A 13,151-nucleotide genomic window follows, 5' to 3' on the forward strand; every position below is an offset into this window, starting at 1 on the left:
CACGGCATCGTAATCTGGTGCCCACGCAGGCGCGGTGACGCCTAATCCCCTGGCGGGCTTCTAGCGCAGCGTCTTTACGTGCGCGCCCCCGCCTGGCCCGTCGGAGCTGTCAGTGACCGGATGCGAGACAGGGACAGAGATAGCGGAACGGCGCGACCGGACTCGCTCTCTGGTGGGGGATCCATTAACAGCTGGACCTTTTGAGGCTTCGTGAGGTGGTGTAACTTTCCTGGGCCGGACGGAGCCAACAGAATAAGCTAGCGCCTTCACTCGCTGCACGTGACGGTTTAATTTATCTCGGAAAGTCCAGTTATCCGAGCCCGGCACTCCTTTGCTAGCCGGTCACATGTCGCGTTGAGCGGCTGGCGGACAGCACCGCGCCTCCGGGGGAGACCTTCGCGCCCGCGTTCGACCGGAGAAGAATGGCGAGCGGCTTTAGGAGCAAGCTTGTGCGGCTGTGTGAGATCCTGAGGGACCCGCATCACGTAGCGAGCTTCCAGCGGTACTGCGGCGTCCGGGGGACATTTTGCCGCGATTCGCTGAACGGCCACCGCCACTGCCGAGCCGAAGGGGAGGCAGCGGACCGTCAGGGGAGAGGAGAAGGAGAGACTGGGGACTGTAACGGGAGAGGAGATGGGGAGGCAGAGGACCGAAAGGGGAGAGTAGAAGGGGAGGCGGGGGACGCACCCTGGAGAGGAAAGCATGCCGCGGCAGACGGCGTGCCAAACGGCCTGGGGAAGTGCGTAGCCAGGGAGACGGTGCGGCTCAGGGGGGCTTCGGCTGAAAACGGGGACGGGGGAAGTAAGACGCCGACGTGCGCCAGCGCCGTCAAGCCGCGGCGCAGGAACTCTCTCACCGGGGACGACGGCCAGGAGTTTCTGATCGAAAACAAGCTGCTGTACTATCTGTTCACTTTTGGCACGGAGTTGGGCAATGAGCTCTTCTACATCACCTTCTTCCCTTTCTTCATCTGGAACATCGACCCGTACGTTGGCCGGCGCCTCATCCTGGTCTGGGTGTGGGTCATGTACCTGGGCCAGTGCACCAAGGACCTGATACGCTGGTCCAGGCCGGCTTCGCCACCTGTCGTCAAAGTGGAGATGTTCTACAACTCGGAGTACAGCATGCCCTCTACGCACGCCATGTCCGGGACAGCCATCCCCTTCTCCCTGTTCTTGCTCACCTACGGCCGCTGGGAGGTACAGACTTTTAACACAGACTTTGTAGCGGTACAGGAAAGCCTTTTCTAGTGTCTGATCCCATGAGCAAATGGTTGTGGTTTGAGGCCCTAGAGAAAGCCAAGCAAATTAGAGGTACTTGATCTGAACTGGGGGTTACTGTCTTGCAGGATAAACAGGCCTGTCATGTAACTGTAAAAGATGTAGGACTCTGTAATACAGTTTGCTGGGTGTCTCTTTCTGCAGCAGATGGTCTCTGTGTGATAGCGGGCAGTGTAACAGCCTACTCAGTCCTGCCAGCGCAGGGCTGTGCCAGGTCAGCAAAGCCGGTCTGATCACAGTGAGGTTAATCAAGGGTGATGACGTTTGCTGAGCTTACTACGCTACCTTTACAGTACAGTGCTCTCCTTCTTGAGTGAGGAAATGCTCCTAGTAGCCTCTCAGCCTGTGGCACTGGTACTGTCAGTGTAGCAGGATGTGTAAATCCCTGGAGGGTTCTTCTGTTGTACCTGTAGGTCAGGCTTTGACGTAGAATAATTGTGGTGATTTACATCAGTTAAGGAAGTCGTATTTTATGAAACGGGGAAGTCGTTCGTTGGGGGGTTTTGTTTTGGGTGAAGGTTACAGACTTCCTGATGTGAAGGTCTCTGTGGAGGGGTTTGTGTAACAGCCCAGCCCGCTCCGCTCCAAGTCACGAGTCGTTCCTGTTCCTCACTCATTCTTTCTTCAGATCCTATTACCTAGACCGAATGACGGATTGTTCGACAGCTGCAGTTTTTTGGAAAGGTTAAAGAAAAAAAAGCAGCAGAGCAGGAAGGACTGCCATCCTTAGTGAGTTTTTGAGCAAACACAGTGGTAACTATGAAGTCTGGCATGTTGCCCTTGGACACAGTGTCACCCGATGGCGGAAACAAGGGGTGCAGACTCCCTCTGGGTCCCACTGAATAGAAAGGTGCCGATGGAAACCCCCCCCCCCCCCCCCCAGTGCCGCATATGTGAGTCGGTTTCATTGTGGTTGTGATTCGATCCTTCTGTGAGAGCCAGCTGGGACCCCAGAGCCCCCCCCCCCCCCCACATACTCACATCTTGAGGCTTTGCCACTTTAACGAGCCACCCTGCTGCTCCTTTGATGCCACATTCAGATGTTTAACACTTCCTAACTTCCTAAACAGCTAGCCGGGGTTTACTGGTATCCCAGCTAAAAACTCGCATCTAGCTGCAGCTCTGGGGAGGGAAGCAGTGCCCGAGCGCTGATTTAGGATCAGCTCACTCCCACCATACTTGAAAGTTAGCTGAGTGGGGTGGGGGATCGCGGGACATGGGGCCCTGGCCTTTCTCTGCTCCAGCCTCCCTCCCCCACACTGGCTCTGCTTTTCGTCTGCAGGTTCCATGGAAAATGCCATGGTTCTGACTGGGATGAAGCTCAGACTGAGCCCCCCACCCCACACACGGTCCTCTAGCTCCTCCTTCCTCTCCCAGCCTCGTTAACCAGACACAGATGTATGAATATCAGTGTTCCCGTTAGCAGTGTTGCCGGGTGTGCATGTGCTCAGAAGGAGGTCACCCTGCTCCCCATGCTCAGGGGGTTTCAGGTCCACACCACGCAATGCAGGTCTTTTAGTTTGTTTCTCAGAAGGAGTCTGATCCTTTACAACGGGGTGTCTGCAGCCCGCCTTTGTGTGCGCTGGCCAAACGGGTCCATGGCCTCCCTGTGACCGAGAGTGAGCCATCGGCGAGCCGCGTTTGTCACAGGCCCTGCCCATCTGTTGTATGGTTACCGCACGCAGTCGCTGATTGGCTGGCTCAGATTTTACAGGGCGTAAACCTGAAAGACGGGTTGGGGAAAACGCAGCCCGTCGCTGCAGTACGAGGACTGTGTCCTTTGCTTGTGCGTGTCAACCGACCCGTGGGTCTAAGATCTCTGGTTACCGGGTGTGCTGAGCATTGGATCCAAGCCAGTGTCACTCTATCTGTGACTCGGATGTCTGGCATATTTAGCCTGGCAGTTGATTGCCAGCTGGAGCAGTGCATGATGGGAGCCCACAGGGGATGGCTCTTGGGTCCCACATTTGTTTCATCTGGGTCTCGAGAGCTTCTCAGGTTCAGTTTGGGACTGGGAGACCTCTAGACTGATCTCCCAAGTGTGTCTGTGTTTCTGTCCTGTCTGTAGCTGTGAAACCCGCGGGACTTCCTGCTCCTGCCTGGTCCTGCTACAGGCGCTCTCTCCCATATCTCCCCAGCTGGAATCCCCCGCCTGGCATGCAGCCCCGGGGAACAGTGACCAGATGGTTCTCAGTGCCATGGAGCCGGTGCATGTTGTAGCACGTCTGTCAGCCAGGACTAGTTGCTTTTCACAATTATGTCACGCAGTTCCTGTTTTAATGCACTGTGCTGCATGTTAAGATGGGTTCTTTTATTTTAAAATGGTACACTTTTTACAAAGCAATATGAAAGAAAACACAGAGCCTACTTGGCTTGTTAAATGCTGCCAGACTCAGTCAGTTGCAGCCAAGCTCTAAAGACCCACTACCAACATGGAGACAGGCTAGTAGGTGAGCTTGTAGAGGTAAAAGGTGCGAATGTTACTTTGCCCATATGGAATTCGCTCTCATTTAAAGATTTGAAAGCGTGTAGAAAGTCGATCCCATGACTATTACATTTTTTTCCTTAACGCCTGACCATATGCTCAGCCTGAGTCATGTGATCTCAGAAAGGTTCCTGGTTGGTGGATTGGACGCTGATGATGAATGGGGCTTTGAATGGGGTAACTGTGGCTCTTTAACTTGAAGCTCTTGTTTGCTGGAGGATGAGATTAGATGAGATGAGGCCAGGTCAGTTTGCCCTGCCGCCCACATACCATGTGCTTTTCTGAAATGTGTTGGCCGTCTGCCCCCAGTGGGGGTCTCTCTTACAAGCCCAGGTCACATCGAGCAGGGTCTCATCAGTCGAGCACCCTGTCAGATCTGAGTTCACACATGGTGTAATCTGTGTGATTCACTGTTGTACTGATTACCCTCCTCATACCCCTCTGGTCTCGAGAGGCTGCAAGATACTTGGGGGAGGGTTGGGGCAATTAATATCTAGCTGGGTGCAGTGTTACATAAACGGAGGTGGTTGCTGTGTAGACACCTCTCATATCTGTATGGACGCCATGACCCGCTGTGAGAATCGTACCCTGAGGTCTGGGAATCACAGGCACGGTCAGAACGTTGGGGGAGGGGAGCATCAGAACGAGCACTTCCTCTTTCATACACTGCGATGGGGGAGTTCTGACAGAGAATAATAGGTGGGGGAGGCAGTTACAAACAGACCTCTTTTCTCTTTCTCTTTTTTCCCTTTTTGTTCTTTCTCTTCTCATCTTTCTCTCCATTCACTGGCTTGGTTCCTCCCTCTTATAAGTGGTTTTCCATCAATATGGACACTGGAATGATGGATGGAAAGCTGATCTCAGGGAAGGACAGAACATGGAGCTGGATGTGTGTCTCATATGTGTCCCGGTGAGGGAACCAGTGCGTCTCATATGTGTCCCAGTGTGGGAGCGTGTGTCTCGGTGAGGGAGGGAGTGCATCTCATACGCGTCCCAGTGTGGGAGCCAGTGCATCTCGTACACTCCCAGGTGAGGGAGGCAGTGCGTCTCGTATGTGTCCCAGTGTGGGAGCCAGTGCATCTCCTACGCTCCCAGGTGAGGGAGGCAGTGCGTCTCGTATGCGTTCCGGTGAGGGAACCAGTGCGTCTCATACGTGTCCAGGTGAGGGTGTGCGTGTGTCTCAGTGAGGGAGGCAGTGCGTCTCTTACGCGTCCCAGTGTGGGAGCCAGTGCATCTCCTACGCTCCCAGGTGAGGGAGGCAGTGCGTCTCGTATGCGTCCCAGTGAGGGATTGATGCACAAAAGTGTTTCTAGGGACAGATTTGTGTTGCTGCAGTTAAGAAAAGCTGACACTGTATAACATATCTTCCTTGTCATGCAGATGTAGGAAATTCAGATTGAATCTGAAGGAAGTGGTTAGATGAGGAGAAGTCATCTGACTTGCATGTGTGTCAGGAATATGACTAAACTTCAGGCTGCCTGATCACTGGGTGGGCTTTGACCTTTGACTTTATCTATTCCAGTCACTGTCTGGAATTGGTACACATTGGTCCCAGAGGAGGGTGGAGCTGCTTGTCGTGCTTGTCTCAGCCGTGTGTAACGTCTTTTGGGGGCTACCCCTGGTCAGTGGTGGGGCTTTGTGCTGTAGTGTGTGTTTCTGAGGCCTGTAGCTTGTCAGTAATGGATGCTAACTCTCTCCTGCTCCACATCCACAGTACCCCATGCCACTGGGCCTGGTGCTGGCACTGAGCTGGTGTGTCCTGGTGTGCCTCAGCCGGATCTACATGGGCATGCACTCCATCCTGGTGAGTCCCACGGCTGCGAGAAGCCACCTGTCACCGTCGCCCCCCCCAGCTCCCCTTAACCTTGGCCACCCATCATAGTTAATCTGAGTTAGCATCAGCTTGCCGCCCTAGTGCAGCTAACCTTGTCTCTCCTCCCCCAGTTAATCTCACCTATTGGCAGTGAGGCAGTCCTGTTAGCCCCTGCTAGTCCCAGCTGCCCTCCCCAATTAGCAGTAAGCTGTTCCTTCCTCCTCTGGTTACTGAAGCTACTTAAATGGGTGAACAAGATGTGCAGGGATGCAGGTATTAGTGGGGGTTTGGCTGGGATGACCTTACAGTGACTTGTGTAAAGGGTTCCACTGGCATTACTATCCAGCTGGGCCGCATCCCGGGCGCCGGTTACCGAAGGTATCCGCTTGCCCCTGGCATTCACTGTCGAGCGGGTGCCATGGGGGAAGGGCGGGAGCTCATCATTTTTATCTGCTATGCCCAACATGCAATGCAACTCACACAGAACTGGGCCCAGGTTGACCTTACCATCCTCTTGCAAATTGCTGACTGACCTATGGAGCGCCCTGCAAATTGCTGACTGACGTGGCAGAACGCACTGCAAATTGCTGACTGACCTACAGTGGGCTCTGCAAATTGCTGACTGACCTACAGTGGGCTCTGCAAATTGCTGACTGACCTACAGTGCGCTCTGCAAATTGCTGACTGACCTACAGTGGGCTCTGCAAAGTGCTGACTGACCTACAGTGCGCTCTGCAAATTGCTGACTGACCTACAGTGGGCTCTGCAAATTGCTGACTGACATACAGTGCGCTCTGCAAATTGCTGACTGACCTACAGAGTGCTGGGAGTCTCTAATGATTTATTGTTGTTGTTTTGATTGCTGACACTTGCCTCTGAGGAGGCCTCGCAGTACCAAAAAGGAGGACACCTTGGGGTCCTTCCCTTAATTAACATGCTGAGGGATATGACGGCGCCCTCGGGATTTACCCGAGGCTTGTGGATTGCGATGGTGGACGAACCTCTCTTGTTTGATACTTTGGCTAATGCTCAGAAAGTCTGGTGGCCTGCAGTCCAAATTCACGTGACCCGGTGTGTTGTGTGCTGATCCTGTGGGTAATTAAGGCTTCTAATTGCCTGTGTGCAACACATTCTCCTTCACTATGCATCCGAACCTGGAGCTCAGTACTGTGTTCTCTGGTGCTGGATTGGCTGGTCCTCTTACCCAGCCTGTACCCATCAGACAGTCTTACCCTCTGCTGAGTCAGCGTCACACTCTGATTGGTCATTTCAGGACTGGCTTTCCCCTGTGGGCACATTCCCGTTCGCCTCATTATGCCCGTAATAGGACACCTAATGAACCATAACGGCGTCTGTGCGGCAGTGCGGCCCACATGCCTCTCGCCGGCGGAGAAAAGCTTGAAAGCTTCTCTCTCAAACCAAAGCCTGCCCCCCTTCTACCTCTGCTACATCCTCGAGGATGGAAGCACCCCACCCTGCTCTTTCCTGCAGCCTTTTGTAAAGGCCCTGTGTGTGTGTGTGTGTTTGCTTAGATCACATTTGAGGACCAAATTTTCCCCAAAGTGTAGTGAAACCTGAAATTTTCCTACTTTTGGGGACATCTTTTGAGGTCCCCATTTGGATAACCTCAATTTTATAAAAAAAAAAAAAAAAACTGTGAATGCAATCAAAAAAGTGAAAATGCCAAAAGTCTTTAATTTGGGTTGGTTACTTATGGTTAAGGTTAGGGATGGGTAGAGGTTAAGGTTGTCGTGATTGGGATTAGGGTTTTCCCCATAGATAGGAAGACCAACTTGTGTGTGTGTTTGTTTGTGATCATGGAAGATTCTGTTTCCTCAGGCTGTCAGGCATGACAACATGCAGGCACTAGCAAAATGCCATTGGCACCTTAACCGAAGGCCGAGACTGACTGACTGACTGACAGTCTGACAGACAGACAGACAGACAGACAGAAATCTTTTTGGGGACCGTCCATTCCTTTCTATGGCCAAAACTTTAATCCCAACAATGACACCCTTAACCCCCACCCAGCCCTAACGCTAACCATAAGTAACCAAGCAAAATACAAGTCTTTTAGCATTCATAGGGTTTTGATTGCAGTCACAGTTTTTTTTATAAAATTGAATTATTGAATTTCCCCATATGTTGACCAGAAAAATGGGCGTAACTTTGGCTGGAACATTAGGGGGGTTGAGGTCTCCACCCATTACAGGGGAAACATGATTATTGGGGGGGTTGTAGTAGCTGGTTTTGATTTATTGGGGGGGCTACAACCCCCCCATCCCCCCCATAATTTACGCCCATGCCCCCACAATGTTAAAATAACAGGTTTTTATCATATTGGTGGGACATTTGGTCCCCACAATGTAAGGTATACCTAGACCACATGCACACACACCCCAGGTTGACTGGTTTGGTGCCAGTTGTTACCTGCAGCTACCATTTTCCAGGGGGGTGTTTGACGAAGCAGGATTTCCCAGTTAGCTGGGTTAACTTAAGCTAGAAATCATGATTGTCCAATAAGAGTTTAGATAAGGAGCATTCCAATTGGACCATCATGACTTCTAGCTTAAATTAACCCAGCTAACTGAGAAATCCTGCTTCATCGAACAACCCCCAGTTATGTCAGCTGCCGCGAGACGAAAGTTTAGGCTGTTGCCAACGTTGTTGTTGTTGTGACAGAATTAACCACAGGGGTTGTGGCATATTTAGGCACTTATTCTCGCCGCTGTTGTCCTGACATAGACGCTTACTCTGTGTTCGGTAATTTACTTTTAACAACGAATGAATAATGAAGTCTCTGCAGACAGCGTGAGGTGTGAGTAGGCTGGTGTGAAGGTGCAGCCCAGCGCTTTTAACCCCAGGCCACCGAGGAACTGACACCCATGCTCACACTCCTGGCACGTGCCCAGATGTCACAGTGACTCTGCTGGTGAGAATAGCAGGTCAGGGGTGACCATCCACATTTCCTGCTTGCGTGTCACCTCTCTACACATGTACTCTGGCCCTGTGGAGAAGTCGCTGAGCGTGTTAGTGGAGGTTTAAAGTCTGAGGGCAAGGAGTATGTACTGTACAAGGTGTGGGGGGGGGATTGCTTCACTGGAATGTTTCAGCTGACAGGGAGTCAGTCGGTTCAGCTTTGCACGCGCACACACACACACACACACACACACACACACACACACACACACACAGTATAAGCTGTAGGCTTTCCCAGTGCGTGACAGCGTGGTTTAACAGTGGTGTCACCGTGACGGCAGCCCTGTGGGCTCCGCTTCTTCACCTCCTCCCTGTTCCGCTGGATTGCCGCTGGACAGGAAGTCTGCTTTCCTATTTCTTATCCTCTGTCAGTAGCTGTTCCAGCTGTTACTGGAAAGCATGTAAAACAGTCAGAAAACAGCTGTGCAGACATTGACACAGCCCCCCCCCCCCCCCATCCTCGCTGTAGCTTTCCGGAGCCCCAGTGCTCCTGGGTGCCGTCTTGCTGCTTCGCTGCTGATAAATGCCGCATGCTTTGTCAGACACGTGATTCTTTCCTCTCTGTCTCTGGTTTCTCAGACCAAAAAAAAAAAAAAACACCATCCCTGAAGCAGCTCATGGGTTAAGCTCCCTGCATGCCTTTGGCGTGCATTTCCACACGCGGCGCATAGTCGCTTGGCACGTGGCGCTGTGTCCCCGTAAGTCATGTGACCACTGTCCCCACATCTGCTTTCCCGATAAGGCCCAGATAAGCTCCACCTTATCGGTGACGGAGTGGTGAGGGGCGAATTACGGGGTGGGCATTCCAAACTCTCTCATTGTCGTCTTCTCCGGCTGGGCTCGGTACACAGCAACCGTGCGATTGGGATTTCCCGCGTGTCCGAGAGCGTGTCCCTGTAGGAGAGTAACAAGCATTGCTGTCCTTCACAGGACGTCATCGCCGGCATCCTCTACAGTGCTCTGATCCTGCTGCTGTTCTACCCGGCCCTGGATGTGGTGGACACATTTAACCAGACGTGCCCTTATGCCCCGCTGGCCATCATCTCTCTGCACCTGGGCCTGGGCCTCTTCTCCTTCACCCTGGACACATGGAGCACGTCGCGGGGCGATACGGCGCAGATTCTAGGCACGGGGGCCGGCATCGCCCTGGGCGCCCACCTCAACCGGCGGCTAGGGCTGCTCCCTGACCCCTCCCAGTGGCAGCTGCCATTCAGCCCACCACCCTTCAGCGCCGCCCTGCTGGCCGGGACTGTATTGCGGCTTTTGCTGGGCGTAGTGGTGCTTCTGGCCACACGCACTGCCATGAAGGCCGTGACCATCCCGGTGATATGCCGTTTGGTCGGCGTCCCCAGCCATGATGTCCGCCAGGCCCGGCAGCACATGGAGGTGGAACTCCCTTACCGCTACATTGTCTACAGCACCGTGGGCTTCAACTGCTTCTTCCTGGTCCCCTTCCTCTTCAGCTATGTGGGCCTGTGCTGAGGAACCCAGGAAATGCCCCCACGTGGACATGCCCACTGCCCCCCCTCTCCCCCATAACCCTACCCACTGTGTTTCCAAGCAAATTGAAAATAGTGGATCAGATCAAAGCCAGTCGTTTAATCACCTGTTGCCTTCTAATTCTGGTCTGTTTTGTTTGTGCATTTTATTGTTTTAAAGTTTGTTTGTTTTTTCCCCCTGAGTTAAACAAAAAGTTGCTGTGGAACACCGTTGCATTGTGGGTAGTTTGGGCTTGGGGGTTGAGAGGGGCGTACATTGCTGACCTCTCTCTGTCAGCTTCTCTCCCTCTGTTTTTCTCGCCTTGCTGTGCAAAAATAATTATAAGCAGTGATCAGGGTTATACTACTTGATGAGTTACTGAAGTATCAGGGCTCTTCACATGAGCAGTAATGGGAACTCAGAGGGTGACAGAGGGTGAGGCTCTTCCCCATGTGTCAGGTATAATCAACCTGAACCTCCAGCCTACGTTTAGATGAGTGCCTGTGTTTCTGCCTGACAGCCCTGTGTCTCTGGGCAGCTTCACACCTGAGAGCTGTGGGTGCTGTGCTCATGTTGCAAGCTCCCCCCCCCCCCCACTGCGCCAAGTGGACTGCAAACGTTCACTTACTGTGGATCAGCCGAACCACTTACTACAGCTGGAGCTCCATGAGGAAGGACAGATGCAATGCTGAGAGACTCACAGGCAGCATAATACATCAGTTATATGTATATAGTATACCACTATTCTGTGATGTTTTTTTTTACTGCTTTAAGACAAGCAGAACCCCCCCCCCCACACACACACACACACACGAACCTCCCTCCTAATGAAGGCCCATGTGTTTGTTTGGTTTTGGAGAACAGAAACCAACTGGCAGTCCTGCTCATCGAGCTCTTACATGTTTTTTTTTCTGCCTCTGGGGAGGGAACTGTGTGATGGGAGGTGGTGGTTCAGGTGCCAGCGGGGGCTGCCAGTGTCAGTGGGCCACTTTGTCTACAGGTCCTGACGGCCCTCGGCATCAGGAACCAACCCCCCGACTTTACCGCCCATCGCGCACTGAATCAAAAATGCACGCTAGGCTAAAGCTAACCTTGCTGAACTTTGAACAAAAACAACGGCAAACAGAGATTAGGGTGAGCTGTTTGGACATGAGCAGATTCTCCCGTGGTGGAGTGGAGGGGGATGTTGCCTTATTGTACTCCCTGTTTCCAGTCCTGGAGGAAAGGGAACTGACTTCCCTAGTGAGAAATGATCTCAAGGTCCTCCTCTGTTGTACCACTGTGCTAACATGTTTTGAACTTTATTCATAAAATGTGTATTGAAAGGAGAGCTTTTTACTATCCTTCGTTTGATTCATCAATTATTGTCCGTCCCTCCACGACAATATAGACCCTGGAGGAATTTCCCTCTGTTTTCCCTTAATGCAGTTGATCAAGTCATAATTATTTTAATGTCTCAAACAGCCGTGGCCCTGGGTTCCGCACTGTAATGCAGGACTCTGTGGGTGTGTGTCCATGTGCGAGTGTAACCTTCACCTGCCTGAGGGCAAGGCAGCCCTGTGAGTCTCTTCTGTTTGCCTCTCTGCAGTTCCACATGACTGACTTATCAGTGGGAATATGGACCAAAAAAGCTGATCCTTTGCTGTGTGTGGCCTGGATTAGACTGTTAATTTAACAAAGCCCAGTGCCTTTACTGTAACACATCATCCAGTCACGCGAGTATCTTGTAGTCGTCTCTGAGGAGCTTGTGTGAGACAGTGGATGGGTGTGATTCAGCCTCACGTGTTTTCTCCCAGTTCTTATGTATTCAGTTTTGTTCTGGGAGTCCAGCTGTTAACTCTGATAACTAAAATTTCATTTCTGTTGTAGGGCTGCACGATTAATTGTTTTAAAATCATGATCTTAATTCATACCCCTATATGATCCCATTCTTACATAACAATTTTGCCGTGTTTGCATAATTGCTTCAAACCAGGCTCTGCCTTTTTCTTCTGTGTCAACTGTGTCAACTGTGTCAACGGTGACAGGACTGCATTACACTACAAGACGGACTGTAGCCAGGAAGAGGGGCAAGTTAGGAATCAAATTATTGTTTCCTAACTTATTATTAAATTATTATTCTGTGCAACAAGGTGAAAGAAAATGCTTTGACAACAAGGACAAAAATGATTCAAACTCAAATACCCCTCCGGTGATGGTGAGGAAGTGGAAAGAAATTTTTCCAAGCCCAGTTCAAGCAATAAAATGCTTGTTCGAAAAAACGTGTCTCATTCGCTTGTGTGGATGTTTTTTTCAGATTAATGCAATGAATTTGTAGTGAAAACATTGGTTTGAAGGTGTTATAATTAAGAGCAGATGAGGTTTAAGTTTAGTATTTCTTGCAGTTGGAAATATTTTTTGTTAAAAACCCTGAGTGTGCCCTTTCTGTTCCGCAAAGTTGATGTGACAGTCCCATTTCAGAAACAATCTTATTGCTTGTTCTGTCTTAATAAAAACAATATGTAATGCAAATAATAATAAAGAGGAGAGATATGTATTAGGATTACTGAAGAACCGTAAAAGAAAACTGTGGTCTTGATTGAGTGGAACAAGTCATTCGGATTTTACCCAGAATCGTGCAGCCCTGCTCAGTTTTTCCTCTCCACACTGCGGATGACGGAGAACAAGGGATGGAATGCAGCTCCTGTTGTTCCATTTTCTCCTTTTATTCCATTGGCTTCTTTTCCAGCAGTGGAGTGAGATGTTATTCAATGAGTTTTTCATGTGTCCACCCGCATAAATAAACTTGCACAAATAAAAATGCACAATACATGTCAGCTTATATTGTGGTCGTTATTCCACTCATTTCAGCTTAGTGTGTGTCTCTATCAGGGTGGCCGAGATGAGAAGGTTCTACCTGTTTTAATGCTTCCTGCAGACCTCCTGACCACTCGCTGCTTTGCCCTTCCATAGACGTCATGCTCTAGTGGGCAGATGAGGCTCTTTCAAGGCCAGTGGTTCTTCTCTGCTCTGCTGGCTCTACTCCTTCATTTCTTTTCACAGACGAGCATCAGGGGGGACTTGGACAGTTTTATGGTGGTTCTTGTTTCTCCACCTTTAGAAGGGTTCGGTTCTG

At 51.1% G+C, this 13,151-nt stretch overlaps 1 protein-coding gene across 1 annotated transcript; it reads left to right on the forward strand.

Moving 5' to 3' along the window:
- The first annotated feature begins 61 nt into the window (after nt 1-61).
- Nucleotides 62-12,847, forward strand: LOC111851059 (sphingosine-1-phosphate phosphatase 1). The gene is made up of 3 exons (XM_023825584.2): nt 62-1,199; nt 5,480-5,569; nt 9,488-12,847. Exons 1-3 carry the CDS (start codon nt 423-425, stop codon nt 10,037-10,039), a joined length of 1,419 nt encoding a protein of 472 aa, XP_023681352.1. The 5' UTR covers nt 62-422; the 3' UTR covers nt 10,040-12,847.
- The last annotated feature ends 304 nt before the right edge of the window (nt 12,848-13,151 follow it).

The sequence above is a fragment of the Paramormyrops kingsleyae genome, chromosome 14 (genome assembly GCF_048594095.1).
Source record: "Paramormyrops kingsleyae isolate MSU_618 chromosome 14, PKINGS_0.4, whole genome shotgun sequence".
Classification (NCBI taxonomy): domain Eukaryota; kingdom Metazoa; phylum Chordata; class Actinopteri; order Osteoglossiformes; family Mormyridae; genus Paramormyrops; species Paramormyrops kingsleyae.

Coding starts and splice junctions, on each gene's coding strand:
- LOC111851059 (XM_023825584.2), top strand. CDS start 423: ATGGCGAGCGGCTTTAGGAGCAAGCTTGTGCGGCTGTGTGAGATCCTG. Junction 1,200..5,479: donor TCACCTACGGCCGCTGGGAG/GTACAGACTTTT, acceptor CCACATCCACAG/TACCCCATGCCACTGGGCCT. Junction 5,570..9,487: donor TGGGCATGCACTCCATCCTG/GTGAGTCCCACG, acceptor TGTCCTTCACAG/GACGTCATCGCCGGCATCCT.